The sequence below is a fragment of the Phyllobates terribilis genome, unplaced genomic scaffold (assembly GCF_046119375.1).
Source record: "Phyllobates terribilis strain yellow unplaced genomic scaffold, ASM4611937v1 Scaffold_13__5_contigs__length_258822181, whole genome shotgun sequence".
NCBI classification, from domain to species: domain Eukaryota; kingdom Metazoa; phylum Chordata; class Amphibia; order Anura; family Dendrobatidae; genus Phyllobates; species Phyllobates terribilis.
Genome location: NW_027362773.1, coordinates 166,649,171 through 166,671,998, shown reverse-complemented (window position 1 = coordinate 166,671,998; position 22,828 = coordinate 166,649,171). Strand labels below are relative to the sequence as shown.

Genomic DNA, 22,828 nt, shown 5'->3' with positions numbered 1-22,828 from the left:
GATCCCTCTGCGTGTAATGACTCTATATAATAGATCCCTGTGTGTAATGACTCTATATAATAGATCCCTCTGTGTGTAATGACTCTATATAATAGATCCCTCTGTGTGTAATGACTATATAATAGATCCCTCTGTGTGTAATGACTCTATATAATAGATACCTCTGCGTGTAATGACTATATAATAGATCCCTCTGTGTGTAATGACTCTATATAATAGATCGCTGTGTGTAATGACTCTATAATAGATCCCTCTGTGTGTAATGACTCTATATAATAGATCCCTCTGTGTGTAATGACTCTATATAACAGATCCCTCTGTGTGTAATGACTCTATATAATAGATCCCTCTGTGTGTAATGACTCTATATAACAGATCCCTCTGTGTGTAATGACTCTATATAATAGATCCCTCTGTGTGTAATGACTCTATATAATAGATCCCTCTGTGTGCAATGACTCTATATAATAGATCCCTCTGTGTGCAATGACTCTATATAATAGATCCCTCTCTGTGTAACGACTCTATATAATAGATCCCTCTGTGTGTAATGACTCTATATAATAGATCCCTCTGTGTGCAATGACTCTATATAATAGATCCCTCTGTGTGCAATGACTCTATATAATAGATCCCTCTGTGTGTAATGACTCAATATAATAGATCCCTCTGTGTGTAATGACTCTATAATAGATCCCTGTGTGTAATGACTCTATATAATAGATCGCTCTGTGTGTAATGACTCAATATAATAGATCCCTCTACGTGTAATGACTTTATATAATAGATCGCTCTGTGTGTAATGACTCTATAATAGATCCCTCTGCGTGTAATGACTCTATATAATAGATCCCTCTGCGTGTAATGACTCTATATAATAGATCGCTCTGTGTGTAATGACTCTATAATAGATCCCTCTGTGTGTGATGACTCTATATAATAGATCCCTGTGTGTAATGACTCTATATAATAGATCCCTCTGTGTGTAATGACTCTATATAATAGATCCCTCTGTGTGTAATGACTCAATATAATAGATCCCTCTGTGTGTAATGACTCTATATAATAGATCCCTCTGTGTGTAATGACTCTATATAATAGATCCCTCTGTGTGTAATGACTCTATATAATAGATCCCTCTGTGTGTAATGACTCTATATAATAGATCCCTCTGTGTGTAATGACTCTATATAATAGATCCCTCTGTTTGTAATGGCTCTATATAATAGATCCCTCTGCGTGTAATGACTCTATATAATAGATCCCTCTGCGTGTAATGACTCTATATAATAGATCGCTCTGCGTGTAATGACTCTATATAATAGATCCCTCTGCGTGTAATGACTCTATATAATAGATCCCTCTGCGTGTAATGACTCTATATAATAGATCCCTCTGCGTGTAATGACTCTATATAATAGATCCCTCTGCGTGTAATGACTCTATATAATAGATCCCTCTGCGTGTAATGACTCTATATAATAGATCCCTCTGCGTGTAATGACTCTATATAATAGATCCCTCTGCGTGTAATGACTCTATATAATAGATCCCTCTGCGTGTAATGACTCTATATAATAGATCCCTCTGCGTGTAATGACTCTATATAATAGATCCCTCTGCGTGTAATGACTCTATATAATAGTTCCCTCTGCGTGTAATGACTCTATATACTAGATCCCTCTGCGTGTAATGACTCTATATAATAGATCCCTCTGTGTGTAATGACTATATAATAGATCCCTCTGCATGTAATGACTCTATATAATAGATCCCTCTGCGTGTAATGACTCTATAATAGATCACTCTGCGTGTAATGACTCTATATAATAGATCCCTCTGTGTATAATGACTATATAATAGATCCCTCTGTGTGTAATGACTCTATATAATAGATCACTCTGCGTGTAATGGCTATATAATAGATCCCTCTGTGTGTAATGACTCTATATAATAGATCCCTCTATGTGTAATGGCTATATAATAGATCCCTCTGTGTGTAATGACTCTATATAATAGATCCCTCTGTGTGTAATGACTCTATGTAATAGATCTCTCTGCGTGTAATGACTCTATATAATAGATCCCTCTGTGTGTAATGACTCTATATAATAGATCCCTCTGTGTGTAATGACTCTATATAATAGATCCCTCTGTGTGTAATGACTCTATAATAGATCCCTGTGTGTAATGACTCTATATAATAGATCGCTCTGTGTGTAATGACTCAATATAATAGATCCCTCTACGTGTAATGACTTTATATAATAGATCGCTCTGTGTGTAATGACTCTATAATAGATCCCTCTGCGTGTAATGACTCTATATAATAGATCCCTCTGCGTGTAATGACTCTATATAATAGATCGCTCTGTGTGTAATGACTCTATAATAGATCCCTCTGTGTGTGATGACTCTATATAATAGATCCCTGTGTGTAATGACTCTATATAATAGATCCCTCTGTGTGTAATGACTCTATATAATAGATCCCTCTGTGTGTAATGACTCAATATAATAGATCCCTCTGTGTGTAATGACTCTATATAATAGATCCCTCTGTGTGTAATGACTCTATATAATAGATCCCTCTGTGTGTAATGACTCTATATAATAGATCCCTCTGTGTGTAATGACTCTATATAATAGATCCCTCTGTGTGTAATGACTCTATATAATAGATCCCTCTGTTTGTAATGGCTCTATATAATAGATCCCTCTGCGTGTAATGACTCTATATAATAGATCCCTCTGCGTGTAATGACTCTATATAATAGATCGCTCTGCGTGTAATGACTCTATATAATAGATCCCTCTGTGTGTAATGACTCTATATAATAGATCCCTCTGCGTGTAATGACTCTATATAATAGATCCCTCTGCGTGTAATGACTCTATATAATAGATCCCTCTGCGTGTAATGACTCTATATAATAGATCCCTCTGCGTGTAATGACTCTATATAATAGATCCCTCTGCGTGTAATGACTCTATATAATAGATCCCTCTGCGTGTAATGACTCTATATAATAGATCCCTCTGCGTGTAATGACTCTATATAATAGATCCCTCTGCGTGTAATGACTCTATATAATAGATCCCTCTGCGTGTAATGACTCTATATAATAGTTCCCTCTGCGTGTAATGACTCTATATACTAGATCCCTCTGCGTGTAATGACTCTATATAATAGATCCCTCTGTGTGTAATGACTATATAATAGATCCCTCTGCGTGTAATGACTCTATATAATAGATCCCTCTGCGTGTAATGACTCTATAATAGATCACTCTGCGTGTAATGACTCTATATAATAGATCCCTCTGTGTATAATGACTATATAATAGATCCCTCTGTGTGTAATGACTCTATATAATAGATCACTCTGCGTGTAATGGCTATATAATAGATCCCTCTGTGTGTAATGACTCTATATAATAGATCCCTCTGTGTGTAATGGCTATATAATAGATCCCTCTGTGTGTAATGACTCTATATAATAGATCCCTCTGTGTGTAATGACTCTATGTAATAGATCCCTCTGTGTGTAATGACTCTATATAATAGATCCCTCTGTGTGTAATGACTCTATATAATAGATCCCTCTGTGTGTAATGACTCTATATAATAGATACCTCTGCGTGTAATGACTATATAATAGATCCCTCTGTGTGTAATGACTCTATAATAGATCCCTCTGTGTGTAATGACTCTATATAATAGATCCCTCTGTGTGTAATGACTCTATATAACAGATCCCTCTGTGTGTAATGACTCTATATAATAGATCCCTCTGTGTGCAATGACTCTATATAATAGATCGCTCTGTGTGTAATGACTCTATACAATAGATACCTCTGCGTGTAATGACTCTATATAATAGATTCCTCTGTGTGTAATGACTCTATATAATAGATCCCTCTGTGTGTAATGACTCTATATAATAGATCCCTCTGTGTGTAATGACTCTATATAATAGATCCCTCTGTGTGTAATGACTCAATATAATAGATCGCTCTGCGTGTAATGACTCTATATAATAGATCGCTCTGTGTGTAATGACTCTATAATAGATCCCTCTGTGTGTAATGACTCTATATAATAGATCCCTCTGTGTGTAATGACTCTATATAACAGATCCCTCTGTGTGTAATGACTCTATATAATAGATCCCTCTGTGTGCAATGACTCTATATAATAGATCCCTCTGTGTGTAATGGCTCTATATAATAGATTCCTCTGTGTGTAATGGCTCTATATAATAGATCCCTCTGTGTCTAATGACTCTATATAATAGATCGCTCGGTGTGTAATGACTCTATATAATAGATAACTCTGTGTGTAATGGCTCTATATAATAGATCCCTCTGTGTGTAATGACTATATAATAGATCCCTCTGTGTGTAATGACTCTATATAATAGATCACTCTGTGTGTAATGACTCTATATAATAGATCTCTCTGTGTGTAATGAATCTATATAATAGATCCCTCTGTGTGTAATGACTCTATACAATAGATCCCTCTGTGTGTAATGACTCTATATAATAGATCCCGCTGTGTGTAATGAATCTATATAATAGATCTCTCTGTGTGTAATGACTATATAATAGATCGCGCTGTGTGTAGACTCTATATAATAGATCCCTCTGTGTGTAATGACTCTATATAATAGATCCCTCTGTGTGTAATGACTCTATATAATCGATCCCTCTGTGTGTAATGACTCTATATAATAGATCCCTCTGTGTGTAATGACTCTATATAATAGATCCCTCTGTGTGTAATGACTCTATATAATAGATCCCTCTGTGTGTAATGACTATATATAATAGATCCCTCTGTGCGTAATGACTCTATATAATAGATCCCTCTGTGTGTAATGACTCTATATAATAGATCCCTCTGTGCGTAATGACTCTATATAATAGATCCCTCTGTGTGTAATGACTCTATATAATAGATCCCTCTGTGTGTAATGACTCTATAATAGATCCCTGTGTGTAATGACTCTATATAATAGATCCCTCTGTGTGTAATGACTCTATATAACAGATCCCTCTGTGTGTAATGACTCTATATAATAGATCCCTCTGTGTGTAATGACTCTATATAATAGATCCCTCTGTGTGCAATGACTCTATATAATAGATCCCTCTGTGTGCAATGACTCTATATAATAGATCCCTCTCTGTGTAACGACTCTATATAATAGATCCCTCTGTGTGCAATGACTCTATATAATAGATCCCTCTGTGTGCAATGACTCTATATAATAGATCCCTCTGTGTGTAATGACTCAATATAATAGATCCCTCTGTGTGTAATGACTCTATAATAGATCCCTGTGTGTAATGACTCTATATAATAGATCGCTCTGTGTGTAATGACTCAATATAATAGATCCCTCTGCGTGTAATGACTTTATATAATAGATCGCTCTGTGTGTAATGACTCTATAATAGATCCCTCTGCGTGTAATGACTCTATATAATAGATCCCTCTGCGTGTAATGACTCTATATAATAGATCGCTCTGTGTGGAATGACTCTATAATAGATCCCTCTGTGTGTGATGACTCTATATAATAGATCCCTGTGTGTAATGACTCTATATAATAGATCCCTCTGTGTGTAATGACTCTATATAATAGATCCCTCTGTGTGTAATGACTCAATATAATAGATCCCTCTGTGTGTAATGACTCTATATAATAGATCCCTCTGTGTGTAATGACTCTATATAATAGATCCCTCTGTGTGTAATGACTCTATATAATAGATCCCTCTGTGTGTAATGACTCTATATAATAGATCCCTCTGTGTGTAATGACTCTATATAATAGATCCCTCTGTTTGTAATGGCTCTATATAATAGATCCCTCTGCGTGTAATGACTCTATATAATAGATCCCTCTGCGTGTAATGACTCTATATAATAGATCGCTCTGCGTGTAATGACTCTATATAATAGATCCCTCTGTGTGTAATGACTCTATATAATAGATCCCTCTGCGTGTAATGACTCTATATAATAGATCCCTCTGCGTGTAATGACTCTATATAATAGATCCCTCTGCGTGTAATGACTCTATATAATAGATCCCTCTGCGTGTAATGACTCTATATAATAGATCCCTCTGCGTGTAATGACTCTATATAATAGATCCCTCTGCGTGTAATGACTCTATATAATAGATCCCTCTGCGTGTAATGACTCTATATAATAGATCCCTCTGCGTGTAATGACTCTATATAATAGATCCCTCTGCGTGTAATGACTCTATATAATAGTTCCCTCTGCGTGTAATGACTCTATATACTAGATCCCTCTGCGTGTAATGACTCTATATAATAGATCCCTCTGTGTGTAATGACTATATAATAGATCCCTCTGCGTGTAATGACTCTATATAATAGATCCATCTGCGTGTAATGACTCTATAATAGATCACTCTGCGTGTAATGACTCTATATAATAGATCCCTCTGTGTATAATGACTATATAATAGATCCCTCTGTGTGTAATGACTCTATATAATAGATCACTCTGCGTGTAATGGCTATATAATAGATCCCTCTGTGTGTAATGACTCTATATAATAGATCCCTCTGTGTGTAATGGCTATATAATAGATCCCTCTGTGTGTAATGACTCTATATAATAGATCCCTCTGTGTGTAATGACTCTATGTAATAGATCCCTCTGCGTGTAATGACTCTATATAATAGATCCCTCTGTGTGTAATGACTCTATATAATAGATCCCTCTGTGTGTAATGACTCTATATAATAGATCCCTCTGTGTGTAATGACTATATAATAGATCCCTCTGTGTGTAATGACTCTATATAATAGATACCTCTGCGTGTAATGACTATATAATAGATCCCTCTGTGTGTAATGACTCTATATAATAGATCGCTCTGTGTGTAATGACTCTATAATAGATCCCTCTGTGTGTAATGACTCTATATAATAGATCCCTCTGTGTGTAATGACTCTATATAACAGATCCCTCTGTGTGTAATGACTCTATATAATAGATCCCTCTGTGTGCAATGACTCTATATAATAGATCGCTCTGTGTGTAATGACTCTATACAATAGATACCTCTGCGTGTAATGACTCTATATAATAGATTCCTCTGTGTGTAATGACTCTATATAATAGATCCCTCTGTGTGTAATGACTCTATATAATAGATCCCTCTGTGTGTAATGACTCTATATAATAGATCCCTCTGTGTGTAATGACTCAATATAATAGATCGCTCTGCGTGTAATGACTCTATATAATAGATCGCTCTGTGTGTAATGACTCTATATAATAGATCGCTCTGTGTGTAATGACTCTATATAATAGATCCCTCTGTGTGTAATGACTCTATATAACAGATCCCTCTGTGTGTAATGACTCTATATAATAGATCCCTCTGTGTGCAATGACTCTATATAATAGATCCCTCTGTGTGTAATGACTCTATATAATAGATCCCTCTCTGTGTAATGACTCTATATAATAGATCCCTCTGTGTGTAATGACTCTATATAATAGATCCCTCTGTGTGTAATGACTCTATATAATAGATCCCTCTGCGTGTAATGACTCTATATAATAGATCGCTCTGTGTGTAATGACTCTATATAATAGATCGCTCTGTGTGTAATGACTCTATACAATAGATCCCTCTGCGTGTAATGACTCTATATAATAGATCGCTCTGTGTGTAATGACTCTATATAATAGATCGCTCTGTGTGTAATGACTCTATATAATAGATCCCTCTGTGTGTAATGACTTTATATAATAGATCCCTCTGTGTGTAATGACTCTATATAATAGATCCCTCTGTGTGTAATGACTCTATAATAGATCCCTCTGTGTGTAATGACTCAATATAATAGATCGCTCTGTGTGTAATGACTCTATAATAGATCCCTCTGTGTGTAATGACTCTATATAATAGATCCCTGTGTGTAATGACTCTATATAATAGATCCCTGTGTGTAATGACTCTATATAATAGATCCCTCTGCGTGTAATGACTCAATATAATAGATCGCTCTGTGTCTAATGACTCTATAATAGATCCCTCTGCGTGTAATGACTCTATATAATAGATCCCTGTGTGTAATGACTCTATATAATAGATCGCTCTGTGTGTAATGACTCTATATAATAGATCCCTCTGTGTGTAATGACTCTATATAATAGATCCCTCTGTGTGTAATGACTCTATAATAGATCCCTCTGCGTGTAATGACTCTATATAATAGATCCCTGTGTGTAATGACTCTATATAATAGATCCCTCTGTGTGTAATGACTCAATATAATAGATCGCTCTGTGTGTAATGACTCTATAATAGATCCCTCTGTGTAATGACTCTATATAATAGATCCCTGTGTGTAATGACTCTATATAATAGATCCCTCTGTGTGTAATGACTCTATATAATAGATCCCTCTGTGTGTAATGACTCAATATAATAGATCGCTCTGTGTGTAATGACTCTATAATAGATCCCTCTGTGTGTAATGACTCTATATAATAGATCCCTGTGTGTAATGACTCTATATAATAGATCGCTTTGTGTGTAATGACTCTATATAATAGATCCCTGTGTGTAATGACTCTATATAATAGATCCCTCTGTGTGTAATGACTCTATATAATAGATCCCTCTGTGTGTAATGACTCTATATAATAGATCCCTCTGTGTGTAATGACTATATAATAGATCGCTCTGTGTGTAATGACTCTATATAATAGATCCCTCTGTGTGTAATGACTCTATATAATAGATCCCTCTGTGTGTAATGACTCTATATAATAGATCCCTCTGTGTGTAATGACTCTATATAATAGATCCCTCTGTGTGTAATGATTCTATATAATAGATCACTCTGTGTGTAATGACTATATAATAGATCCCTCTGTGTGTAATGACTATATAATAGATCCCTCTGTGTGTAATGACTATATAATAGATCCCTCTGTGTGTAATGACTCTATATAATATAAGAGTGTCACTTTTTGTATTGAAGAACTGAAATAAATTCACTTTTCGATGATATTCTAATTTAGTGAGAAGCACTTGCATATGAGGGGTCTACGTTTATATATCCCAGGATTTATGGTGATACGCTCAGTTGTCTGCTGTAGCAGAGAAGCATAGCTCGTTACAGTGTGTCAGCTCGGTCTGTACTCACTGTCAGTTGTGTAAGGCTCCGTGCCCACTATGCGTTTTTCAAGCGTTCTTGCCGCGGAATTTCCGCAGCGAAAACACTTAAAAAACGCTTGGTAATACGAGCCCCATGTTCCCCAATGATAATCTGCATGTTCTGTGCACATGCTGCGAAAATTTCTGCTGCGGATTATCATTGTGGAAAAATCCGAAGCATGTCCATTAATTTTGCGGACATGCAGCGTAATTGCTGCCATTGACTTGCATTGAATCGCTTAATATCCGGGTGCATGGATTTATATAGTGTGACCAAGTTGTCAAGCACTTTCCAAGTGATGCTAAAATTGCTTGGAAAAGCGCTTGATAACCCGCATGCAAAAACGCTTGACAAACGCTTTTACCTGGCAGGAAAAATGCATGCAAAATCTGCATGTACAATCTGCATGTACAATCTGCATGTACAATCTGCATGTACAATCTGCATGCGTTTTTCCTGCCAGGGAGATGTGGAAAAAATTGGGAGCATTTCTGCTTCGTGGGCACTTAGCCTTAGGAGGCATTTTCACTCTCTGTAAGTAAACTGAAGATTCCTTCTCACTGACAGCAAGCAGAGATCTTTACAATGGTGAGGAATCGCATCACAAAGTCTTATAGAAAGTTGCTGAACTTTTGATTGTACACTGATTATAGGGGCATCACGGAGGCAACCTCCACCCCAGCATTGTCTCCATGAATGGGGAGTTCCCGTCTTGGACATTTATGGCAAATGTCCGGATGTATGGAGAGGCGGCCACACCCCGGCTGGATCCATTCACTTGTCTGCTGGGTGGGAGCCGCACCTGTCAGACATTTATGGTGTATCCCGTGTCTGGAATACCCCTTTAGGCCCCCTTCATACCGCTGTATAATACCAGTGACAATGGTCATCAGTGTTTTGTATCAGTGTGACATCCGCTTTTTTCCACTATGGCTTAAAAAAAATAAATTCCAAAGCTTCTCCTGTACTTTGTAATGATAAACACGGAGAGCACGCAGGTGACACCTAGATGCCATCTGTGCGCTGTATGTGGTCCTCCATAGGCTTCTATTGGCCTGTCATCCGTGCTGCTGGTAAAAAAATGGATATGTGAACAGCTACATAGATTATAATGGGTAAGTGGGGTATCCGTGAAAAAAAAACGCATACCGCACGTACTGCAAACACGGACATGTGAATGGCCCAATAGATTATAATGAGTACGTGGGGTATCCGTGAAAAAAAAACGCATACCGCACGTACTGCAAACACGGACATGTGAACGGCCCCATAGATTATAATGAGTACGTGGGGTATCCGTGAAACAAACCATATACCGCACATCTTCCCCTCATGCTTCAAACATGCCTCAATCACACCCATCCTCAAAATGCCCTCCCTTGACCCATCCTCTGTGTCTAGCTATCGCCCCATATCACTTCTCCCCTATGCCTCAAAACTACTGGAACAACATGTCCATTCTGAGCTGTCCTCCCACCTCTCCTCCTGCTCCCTCTTTGACCGCCTACAATCTGGTTTCCGAACGCACCATTCTACTGAAACTGCACTGACTAAAGACACCAAAGACCTACTAACCGCCAAATCCAAGCGACACTACTCCGTCCTCCTCCTCCTGGACCTGTCCTCCTCCGCCTCCTCCTTCTGGACCTGTCATCTGCCTTCGACACAGTGGACCATTCCCTCTTACTAAAAACTCTCTCATCTCTCGACATCACAGACTTGGCCCTATCCTGGATCTCCTCATACTTAACACACAGGACATTCAGTGTCTCCCACTCATACACCACCTCCTCATCTCGCCCCCTATCTGTCGGTGTCCCCCAAGGTTCAGTCCTAGGACCCCCTGCTCTTCTCCATCTACACCTTTGGCCTGGGACAGCTCATAGTCTCATGGCTTTCAGTATCACCTCTATGCTGATGACACACAGATCTACCTCTCTGGACCCGATATCACCTCCTTACTATCCAGAGTCCACAATGTCTGTCCGCCATCTCATCCTTCTTCTCTGATAGATTTCTAAAACTTAACATGGATAAAACAGAATTCATCATCTTTCCCCCATCTCATTCAATCCTCCCATCTGACCTATCCATCATAGTCAATGGCTGCCCACTCTCCCCAGTCCCACAAGCTCGCTGCCTCGGGGTAACTCTGGACTCTGATCTCTCCATCACACCACATATCCAAGCCCTTTCCACCTCCTGTCGACCCCAACTCAAAAATATCTCCCGGATCCGCTCATTCCTCAACCACGAATCTGCAAAAACACTAGTGCATGCCCTCATCATCTCCCGCCTCAACTACTGCAACCTCCTGCTCTGTGGCCTCCCCTCTAACACTCTTGCGCCCCTCCAATCTATCCTAAACTCTGCTGCCCGACTAATCCAACTGTCCCCCCGCTATTCCCCGGCCTCTCCCCTCTGTCAATCCCTTCACTGGCTCCCCATTATCCAGAGACTCCAGTTCAAAACCATTTCCATGACATACAAAGCCATCCACAACCTGTCTCCTCCATATATCTGTGACCTAGTCTCCCGGTACATACCTGCACGCAGCCTCCGATCCTCACAAGATCTCCTGCTCTACTCCCCTCTAATCTCCTCCTCCCACAATCGCATACAAGATTTCTCCCGTGCATCCCCCCTACTCTGGAACTCTCTACCCCAACACATCAGACTCTCGCCTACCGTGGAAACCTTCAAAAGGAACCTGAAGACCCACCTCTTCCGACAAGCCTACAACCTGCAGTAACCACCGCCCCACCATACCGCTGCACGACCAGCTCTACCCTCACCTACTGTATCCTCACCCATCCCCTGTAGACTGTGAGCCCTCGCGGGCAGGGTCCTCGCTCCTCCATACCGCTGTACGACCAGCTCTACCCTCACCTACTGTATCCTCACCCATCCCCTGTAGACTGTGAGCCCTCGCGGGCAGGGTCCTCGTTCCACCATACCGCTGTACGACCAGCTCTACCCTCACCCATCCCCTGTAGACTGTGAGCCCTCGCGGGCAGGGTCCTCGCTCAACCATACCGCTGCACGACCAGCTCTACCTTCACCTACTGTATCCTCACCCATCCCCTGTAGACTGTGAGCCCTCGCGGGCAGGGTCCTGGCTCCACCATACCGCTGCACAACCAGCTCTACCCTCACCTACTGTATCCTCACCCATCCCCTGTAGACTGTGAGCCCTCGCGGGCAGGGTCCTCGCTCAACCATACCGCTGCACAACCAGCTCTACCCTCACCTACTGTATCCTCACCCATCCCCTGTAGACTGTGAGCCCTCGCGGGCAGGGTCCTGGCTCCACCATACCGCTGCACAACCAGCTCTACCCTCACCTACTGTATCCTCATCCATCCCCTGTAGACTGTGAGCCCTCGCGGGCAGGGTCCTCTCTCCACCATACCGCTGCATGACCAGCTCTACCCTCACCTACTGTATCCTCACCCATCCCTTGTAGACTGTGAGCCCTCGCGGGCAGGGTCCTCGCTCCACCATACCGCTGCACGACCAGCTCTACCCTCACCTACTGTATCCTCACCCATCCCTTGTAGACTGTGAGCCCTCGCGGGCAGGGTCCTCGCTCCACCATACCACTGTACGACCAGCTCTACCCTCACCTACTGTATCCTCACCCATCCCCTGTAGACTGTGAGCCCTCGCGGGCAGGGTCCTCGCTCCACCATACCGCTGCATGACCAGCTCTACCCTCACCTACTGTATCCTCACCCATCCCTTGTAGACTGTGAGCCCTCGCGGGCAGGGTCCTCGCTCCTCCTGGACCAGTCGCCGTCACATTGTGTTCAAGATTATAGTAATTGTTTCCGCTATGTATACCCGTTTCTCACATGTAAGGCGCCATGGAATAAATGGCGCTATAATAAATAATAATCCTGCAAACACGAACATGTGAACGGCCCCATAGATTATAATTGGTATTTGGGATATCCGTGCAACAAACCATATACCCCACATCCAGCAAACACGGACATGTGTAGGGGCCTTAGGCTTTATGTGTGTGAGACTGAAGGACCCCGTCTCTCACCTTCATCTGTGTCGCTGTCCGAGTCCTGACCGATCAGTTCGCCCTTCCTCTCCAGTGCCTGCTCCAGAGCCGCCTGCAGCTTCCGGGGTAACAAGGCGTCCTCATCATCCATCTGTAAGCACAGATCATAGAGAGGGAGTCACTCCCAGGTATGAAGCCCCCAATAATGGCGACCACCACAGAAGATCCCATCCACGGACGGGGGACCCCAGAAGACACATCGTACTGAACATCTGCCAAACTATGGAGGAAAAGTTACAAGACGGGTTCATAAACCACAGCAGATTCCCGTTGGCCGGACAGCGGCGGCTTCGTGTTGCGGCACAGATCTGGCTGGTAACTAAGGGTCGGCGTCTCAGATCACAGACTGTTAACCCTTTAAGAGCTGCTGTATAATCTCACCTGTCTTATAAATCGATCAGAGCCGAGATCCACCATCAGAGCCTGCGGAGAGAGGGAGGAGGAAAGTCACGACAGGTTGGCAGAGGTGGCAAATGTCAGTACAGCGGCTACGACCACTGAGCCGAGATCCCAACAATCCCCAGAATGACGGGAGGGGGAAGCAGGGATACTACAGGGGGGCACAGGTACCACCGACAATAGGGGGGGGGGGGGGGGGCGCCGAAACTACAGGAAACACAGACTACGGAGGGCACAGGTACCACAGAGGGCACCGACACTGCACGGGACGCAGTCACTACAGGAAACACTGAGACTACGGGGGGGCACAGGTACCACAGAGGGCACTGACACTACAGGGGACGCAGTCACTACAGGAAACACTGAGACTACGGGGGCACAGGTACCACAGAGGGCACAGACACTACAGGGAACGCAGTCACTACAGGAAACACTGAAACTACGGGGGGGCACAGGTACCACAGAGGGCACTGACACTACAGGGGACGCAGTCACTACAGGAAACACTGAGACTACGGGGGGCACAGGTACCACAGAGGGCACTGACACTACAGGGGACGCAGTCACTACAGGAAACACTGAGACTACGGGGGCACAGGTACCACAGAGGGCACCGACACTACACGGGACGCAGTCACTACAGGAAACACTGAAACTACGGGGGGGCACAGGTACCACAGAGGGCACTGACACTACAGGGGACGCAGTCACTACAGGAAACACTGAGACTATGGGGGCACAGGTACCACAGAGGGCACCGACACTACAGGGGACGCAGTCACTACAGGAAACACTGAGACTACGGGGGGCACAGGTACCACAGAGGGCACCGATACTACAGGGGAAGCAGTCACTACAGGAAACACTGAGACTACGGGGGGCACAGGTACCACAGAGGGCACCGACACTACACGGGACGCAGTCACTACAGGAAACACTGAGACTACGGGGGGCACAGGTACCACAGAGGGCACCGACACTACACGGGACGCAGTCACTACAGGAAACACTGAGACTACGGGGGGCACAGGTACCACAGAGGGCACCGATACTACAGGGGAAGCAGTCACTACAGGAAACACTGAGACTACGGGGGGCACAGGTACCACAGAGGGCACCGACACTACACGGGACGCAGTCACTACAGGAAACACTGAGACTACGGGGGGGCACAGGTACCACAGAGGGCACAGACACTACAGGGGACGCAGTCACTACAGGAAACACTGAGACTACGGGGGCACAGGTACCACAGAGGGCACCGACACTACAGGGGACGCAGTCACTACAGGAAACACAAACTACAAGGGGCACAGGTACCACAGAGGGCACCGACACTACAGGGGACGCAGTCACTACAGGAAACACTGAGACTACGGGGGGCACAGGTACCACAGAGGGCACCGACACTACAGGAAACACTGAGACTACGGGGGGGCACAGGTACCACAGAGGGCACTGACACTACAGGGGACGCAGTCACTACAGGAAACACTGAGACTACGGGGGCACAGGTACCACAGAGGGCACAGACACTACAGGGGACGCAGTCACTACAGGAAACACTGAGACTACGGGGGCACAGGTACCACAGAGGGCACCGACACTACAGGGGACGCAGTCACTACAGGAAACACAAACTACAAGGGGCACAGGTACCACAGAGGGCACAGACACTACAGGGGACGCAGTCACTACAGGAAACGCTGAGACTACGGGGGGCACAGGTACCACAGAGGGCACCGACACTACACGGGACGCAGTCACTACAGGAAACACTGAGACTACGGGGGGCCCAGGTACCACAGAGGGCACCGACACTACAGGGGACGCAGTCACTACAGGAAACACTGAGACTACGGGGGGCACAAGTACCACAGAGGGCACCGATACTACAGGGGAAGCAGTCACTACAGGAAACACTGAGACTACGGGGGGCACAGGTACCACAGAGGGCACCGACACTACAGGGGACGCAGTCACTACAGGAAACACTGAGACTACGGGGGGCCCAGGTACCACAGAGGGCACCGACACTACACGGGACGCAGTCACTACAGGAAACACTGAAACTACGGGGGGGCACAGGTACCACAGAGGGCACCGATACTACAGGGGACGCAGTCACTACAGGAAACACTGAGACTACGGGGGGCACAGGTACCACAGAGGGCACCGACACTACAGGGGACGCAGTCACTACAGGAAACACTGAGACTACGGGGGCACAGGTACCACAGAGGGCACCGACACTAAACGGGACGCAGTCACTACAGGAAACACTGAGACTACGGGGGGGCACAGGTACCACAGAGGGCACTGACACTACAGGGGACGCAGTCACTACAGGAAACACTGAGACTACGGGGGGCACAGGTACCACAGAGGGCACCGACACTACAGGGGACGCAGTCACTACAGGAAACACTGAGACTACGGGGGGGCACAGGTACCACAGAGGGCACTGACACTACAGGGGACGCAGTCACTACAGGAAACACTGAGACTACGGGGGGCACAGGTACCACAGAGGGCACCGACACTACAGGGGACGCAGTCACTACAGGAAACACTGAGACTACGGGGGGGCACAGGTACCACAGAGGGCACAGACACTACAGGGAACGCAGTCACTACAGGAAACACTGAAACTACGGGGGGGCACAGGTACCACAGAGGGCACTGACACTACAGGGGACGCAGTCACTACAGGAAACACTGAGACTATGGGGGCACAGGTACCACAGAGGGCACAGACACTACAGGGGACGCAGTCACTACAGGAAACACTGAGACTACGGGGGCACAGGTACCACAGAGGGCGCAGTCACTACAGGAAACACAAACTACAAGGGGCACAGGTACCACAGAGGGCACCGACACTACAGGGGACGCAGTCACTACAGGAAACGCTGAGACTACGGGGGGCACAGGTACCACAGAGGGCACCGACACTACAGGGGACGCAGTCACTACAGGAAACACTGAGACTACGGGGGGCACAGGTACCACAGAGGGCACCGACACTACAGGGGACGCAGTCACTACAGGAAACACTGAGACTACGGGGGCACAGGTACCACAGAGGGCACCGACACTACACGGGACGCAGTCACTACAGGAAACACTGAGACTACGGGGGGCACAGGTACCACAGAGGGCACCGATACTACAGGGGAAGCAGTCACTACAGGAAACACTGAGACTACGGGGGGCACAGGTACCACAGAGGGCACCGACACTACACGGGACGCAGTCACTACAGGAAACACTGAGACTACGGGGGGCCCAGGTACCACAGAGGGCACCGACACTACAGGGGACGCAGTCACTACAGGAAACACTGAGACTACGGGGGGCACAAGTACCACAGAGGGCACCGATACTACAGGGGAAGCAGTCACTACAGGAAACACTGAGACTACGGGGGGCACAGGTACCACAGAGGGCACCGACACTACAGGGGACGCAGTCACTACAGGAAACACTGAGACTACGGGGGGCCCAGGTACCACAGAGGGCACCGACACTACACGGGACGCAGTCACTACAGGAAACACTGAAACTACGGGGGGGCACAGGTACCACAGAGAGCACCGATACTACAGGGGACGCAGTCACTACAGGAAACACTGAGACTACGGGGGGCACAGGTACCACAGAGGGCACCGACACTACAGGGGACGCAGTCACTACAGGAAACACTGAGACTACGGGGGCACAGGTACCACAGAGGGCACCGACACTACACGGCACGCAGTCACTACAGGAAACACTGAGACTACGGTGGGCACAGGTACCACAGAGGGCACCGATACTACAGGGGAAGCAGTCACTACAGGAAACACTGAGACTACGGGGGGCACAGGTACCACAGAGGGCACCGACACTACAGGGGACGCAGTCACTACAGGAAACACTGAAACTACAAGGGGCACAGGTACCACAGAGGGCACCGACACTACAGGGGACGCAGTCACTACAGGAAACGCTGAGACTATGGGGGGCACAGGTACCACAGAGGGCACCGACACTACAGGGGACGCAGTCACTACAGGAAACACTGAGACTACGGGGGGTACAAGTACCACAGAGGGCACCGATACTACAGGGGAAGCAGTCACTACAGGAAACACTGAGACTACGGGGGGCACAGGTACCACAGAGGGCACCGACAATACACGGGACGCAGTCACTACAGGAAACACTGAAACTACGGGGGGGCACAGGTACCACAGAGGGCACAGACACTACAGGGGATGCAGTTACTACAGGAAACACTGAGACTACGGGGGGCACAGGTACCACAGAGGGCAATGATACTACAGGGGAAGCAGTCACTACAGGAAACACTGAGACTACAGGGGGCACAGGTACCACAGAGGGCACCGACACTACACGGGACGCAGTCACTACAGGAAACACTGAAACTACGGGGGGGCACAGGTACCACAGAGGGCACCGACACTACGCGGGACGCAGTCACTACAGGAAACACTGAGACTACGGGGGGCACAGGTACCACAGAGGGCACCGACACTACACGGGACGCAGTCACTACAGGAAACACTGAAACTACGGGGGGGCACAGGTACCACAGAGAGCACCGACACTACACGGGACGCAGTCACTACAGGAAACACTGAAACTACGGGGGGGCACAGGTACCACAGAGGGCACCGACACTACAGGGGACGCAGTCACTACAGGAAACACTGAAACTACGGGGGGGCACAGGTACCACAGAGGGCACCGACACTACACGGGACGCAGTCACTACAGGAAACACTGAAACTACGGGGGGGCACAGGTACCACAGAGAGCACCGACACTACACGGGACGCAGTCACTACAGGAAACACTGAGACTACGGGGGGCACAGGTACCACAGAGGGCACCGACACTACACGGGACGCAGTCACTACAGGAAACACTGAGACTACGGGGGGCACAGGTACCACAGAGGGCACCGACACTACACGGGATGCAGTCACTACAGGAAACACTGAAACTACGGGGGGGCACAGGTACCACAGAGGGCACGGACACTACACGGGACGCAGTCACTACAGGAAACACTGAGACTACGGGGGGCACAGGTACCACAAAGGGCACCGACACTACAGGGGACGCAGTCACTACAGGAAACACTGAGACTACGGGGGGCACAGGTACCACAGAGGGCACCGACACTACAGGGGACGCAGTCACTACAGGAAACACTGAGACTACGGGAGGCACAGGTACCACAGAGGGCACCGACACTACACGGGACGCAGTCACTACAGGAAACACTGAGACTACGGGGGGCACAGGTACCACAGAGGGCACCGACACTACACGGAACGCAGTTACTACAGGAAACACTGAGACTACGGGGGGCACAGGTACCACAGGGGACGCAGTCACTACAGGAAACACAGACTACGGGGGGCACAGGTACCACAGAGGGCACCGATACTACAGGGGAAGCAGTCACTACAGGAAACACTGAGACTACGGGGGGCACAGGTACCACAGAGGGCACCGACACTACACGGGACGCAGTCACTACAGGAAACACTGAGACTACGGGGGGGCACAGGTACCACAGAGGGCACCGACACTACACGGGACGCAGTCACTACAGGAAACACTGAGACTACGGGGGGGCACAGGTACCACAGAGGGCACCGACACTACACGGGACGCAGTCACTACAGGAAACACAGACTACGGGGGGCACAGGTACCACAGAGGGTACCGACACTACACGGGACGCAGTCACTACAGGAAACACTGAGACTACGGGAGGCACAGGTACCACAGAGGGCACCGACACTACACGGGACGCAGTCACTACAGGAAACACTGAGACTACGGGGGGCACAGGTACCACAGAGGGCACCGACACTACACGGAACGCAGTCACTACAGGAAACACTGAGACTACGGGGGGCACAGGTACCACAGAGGGCACCGACACTACAGGGGACGCAGTCACTACAGGAAACACTGAGACTACGGGGGGCACAGGTACCACAGAGGGCACCGATACTACAGGAGAAGCAGTCACTACAGGAAACACTGAGACTACGGGGGGCACAGGTACCACAGAGGGCACCGACACTACACGGGACGCAGTCACTACAGGAAACACTGAGACTACGGGGGGGCACAGGTACCACAGAGGGCACCGACACTGCACGGGACGCAGTCACTACAGGAAACACTGAAACTACGGGGGGCACAGGTACCACAGAGGGCACCGACACTACACGGGACGCAGTCACTACAGGAAACACTGAGACTACGGGAGGCACAGGTACCACAGAGGGCACCGACACTACACGGGACGCAGTCACTACAGGAAACACTGAAACTATGGGGGGCACAGGTACCACAGAGGGCACCGATACTACAGGGGACGCAGTCACTACAGGAAACACTGAGACTACGGGGGCACAGGTACCACAGAGGGCACCGACACTACAGGAAACACTGAGACTACGGGGGGCACAAGTACCACAGAGGGCACCGATACTACAGGGGAAGCAGTCACTACAGGAAACACTGAGACTACGGGGGGCACAGGTACCACAGAGGGCACAGACACTACACGGGACGCAGTCACTACAGGAAACACTGAAACTACGGGGGGGCACAGGTACCACAGAGGGCACCGACACTACACGGGACGCAGTCACTACAGGAAACACTGAGACTACGGGGGCACAGGTACCACAGAGGGCACCGACACTACAGGAAACACTGAGACTACGGGGGGCACAAGTACCACAGAGGGCACCGATACTACACGGAACGCAGTCACTACAGGAAACACTGAGACTACGGGGGGCACAGGTACCACAGAGGGCACAGACACTACACGGGACGCAGTCACTACAGGAAACACTGAAACTACGGGGGGGCACAGGTACCACAGAGGGCACCGACACTACACGGGACGCAGTCACTACAGGAAACACTGAGACTACGGGGGCACAGGTACCACAGAGGGCACCGACACTACAGGAAACACTGAGACTACGGGGGGCACAAGTACCACAGAGGGCACCGATACTACAGGGGAAGCAGTCACTACAGGAAACACTGAGACTACGGGGGGCACAGGTACCACAGAGGGCACCGACACTACAGGAAACACTGAGACTACGGGGGGGCACAGGTACCACAGAGGGCACCGACACTACACGGGACGCAGTCACTACAGGAAACACTGAGACTACGGGGGGCACAGGTACCACAGAGGGCACCGACACTACACGGGACGCAGTCACTACAGGAAACACTGAAACCACGGGGGGGCACAGGTACCACAGAGGGCACCGACACTACACGGGACGCAGTCACTACAGGAAACACTGAGACCACGGGGGGCACAGGTACCACAGAGGGCACCGACACTACACGGGACGCAGTCACTACAGGAAACACTGAGACTACGGGGGCACAGGTACCACAGAGGGCACCGACACTACAGGAAACACTGAGACTACGGGGGGCACAAGTACCACAGAGGGCACCGATACTACAGGGGAAGCAGTCACTACAGGAAACACTGAGACTACGGGGGGCACAGGTACCACAGAGGGCACCGACACTACAGGAAACACTGAGACTACGGGGGGGCACAGGTACCACAGAGGGCACCGACACTACACGGGACGCAGTCACTACAGGAAACACTGAGACTACGGGGGGCACAGGTACCACAGAGGGCACCGACACTACACGGGACGCAGTCACTACAGGAAACACTGAAACCACGGGGGGGCACAGGTACCACAGAGGGCACCGACACTACACGGGACGCAGTCACTACAGGAAACACTGAGACTACGGGGGGCACAGGTACCACAGAGGGCACCGATACTACACCGGACGCAGTCACTACAGGAAACACTGAGACTACGGGGGGCACAGGTACCACAGAGGGCACCGACACTACAGGGGAAGCAGTCACTACAGGAAACACTGAGACTACGGGGGGCACAGGTACCACAGAGGACACCAACACTACACGGGACGCAGTCACTACAGGAAACACTGAGACTACGGGGGGCACAGGTACCACAGAGGGCACCGACACTACAGGGGACGCAGTCACTACAGGAAACACTGAGACTACGGGGGGCACAGGTACCACAGAGGGCACCGACACTTGAGGGGAAGCAGTCACTACAGGAAACACTGAAACTACGGGGGGCACAGGTACCACAGAGGGCACCGACACTACACGGGATGCAGTAACTACAGGAAACACTGAGACTAAGGGGGGGCACAGGTACCACAGAGGGCACCGACACTACACGGGACACAGTCACTACAGGAAACACTGAAACTACGGGGGGGGCACAGGTACCACAGAGGGCACCGATACTACACGGGACGCAGTCACTACAGGAAACACTGAAACTACGGGGGGCACAGGTACCACAGAGGGCACCGACACTACAGGGGACGCCGACACTACAGGAAACACAGACTACGGGGGGCACAGGTACCACAGAGGGCACCGACACTACACGGGACACAGTCACTACAGGAAACACTGAGACTAAGGGGGGCACAGGTACCACAGAGGGCACGGACACTACAGGGGACGCCGACACTACAGGAAACACGGACACTACAGGGGGCGCCGACACTACAGGGGACGCCAACACTACAGGGGACGCCGACACTACAGGAAACACGGACACTACAGGGGGCACCGACACTACAGGAAACACGGACACTACAGGGAACACGGACACTACAGGGAACACGGACACTACAGGGAACACGGACACTACAGGGAACACTGACACTACAGGGAACACTGACACTACAGGGAACACTGACACTACAGGGGACGCCGACACTACAGGGGACACAGATACTATAGTAAACGTCGACCCTACAGGAAACACCGAGACTACAGGGGGTGCCGACACTACGGGGGGCGGACACTACAGCAAACACGGACACTACAGGAAACACGAACACTACAGGGGGCACCGACACCGCAGGGGTTACCGACACTACAGGGGGCGCCGATACTACAGGGGACGCAGACACTACAGGAAACAAGGACACTACAGCAAACGCGGACACTACAGGGGGCACTGAGACTAGAGGGGGCACC

At 47.9% G+C, this 22,828-nt stretch overlaps 1 protein-coding gene across 3 annotated transcripts in view; it reads right to left on the bottom strand.

The window, feature by feature from the left end:
• The window catches only part of DENND2B (DENN domain containing 2B), a 433,939-nt gene that overhangs the window by 46,016 nt on the left and 365,095 nt on the right, over positions 1-22,828 (bottom strand). For all 3 annotated transcript variants that reach the window (XM_073659026.1, XM_073659025.1, XM_073659024.1), the window contains 2 exons: positions 13,681-13,722; positions 13,279-13,390 (listed from right to left, as the gene is read on the bottom strand). In XM_073659026.1, coding sequence (XP_073515127.1) covers positions 13,279-13,390; positions 13,681-13,722 — 154 coding nt within the window. The remainder of the gene's footprint in view (positions 1-13,278; positions 13,391-13,680; positions 13,723-22,828) is intronic.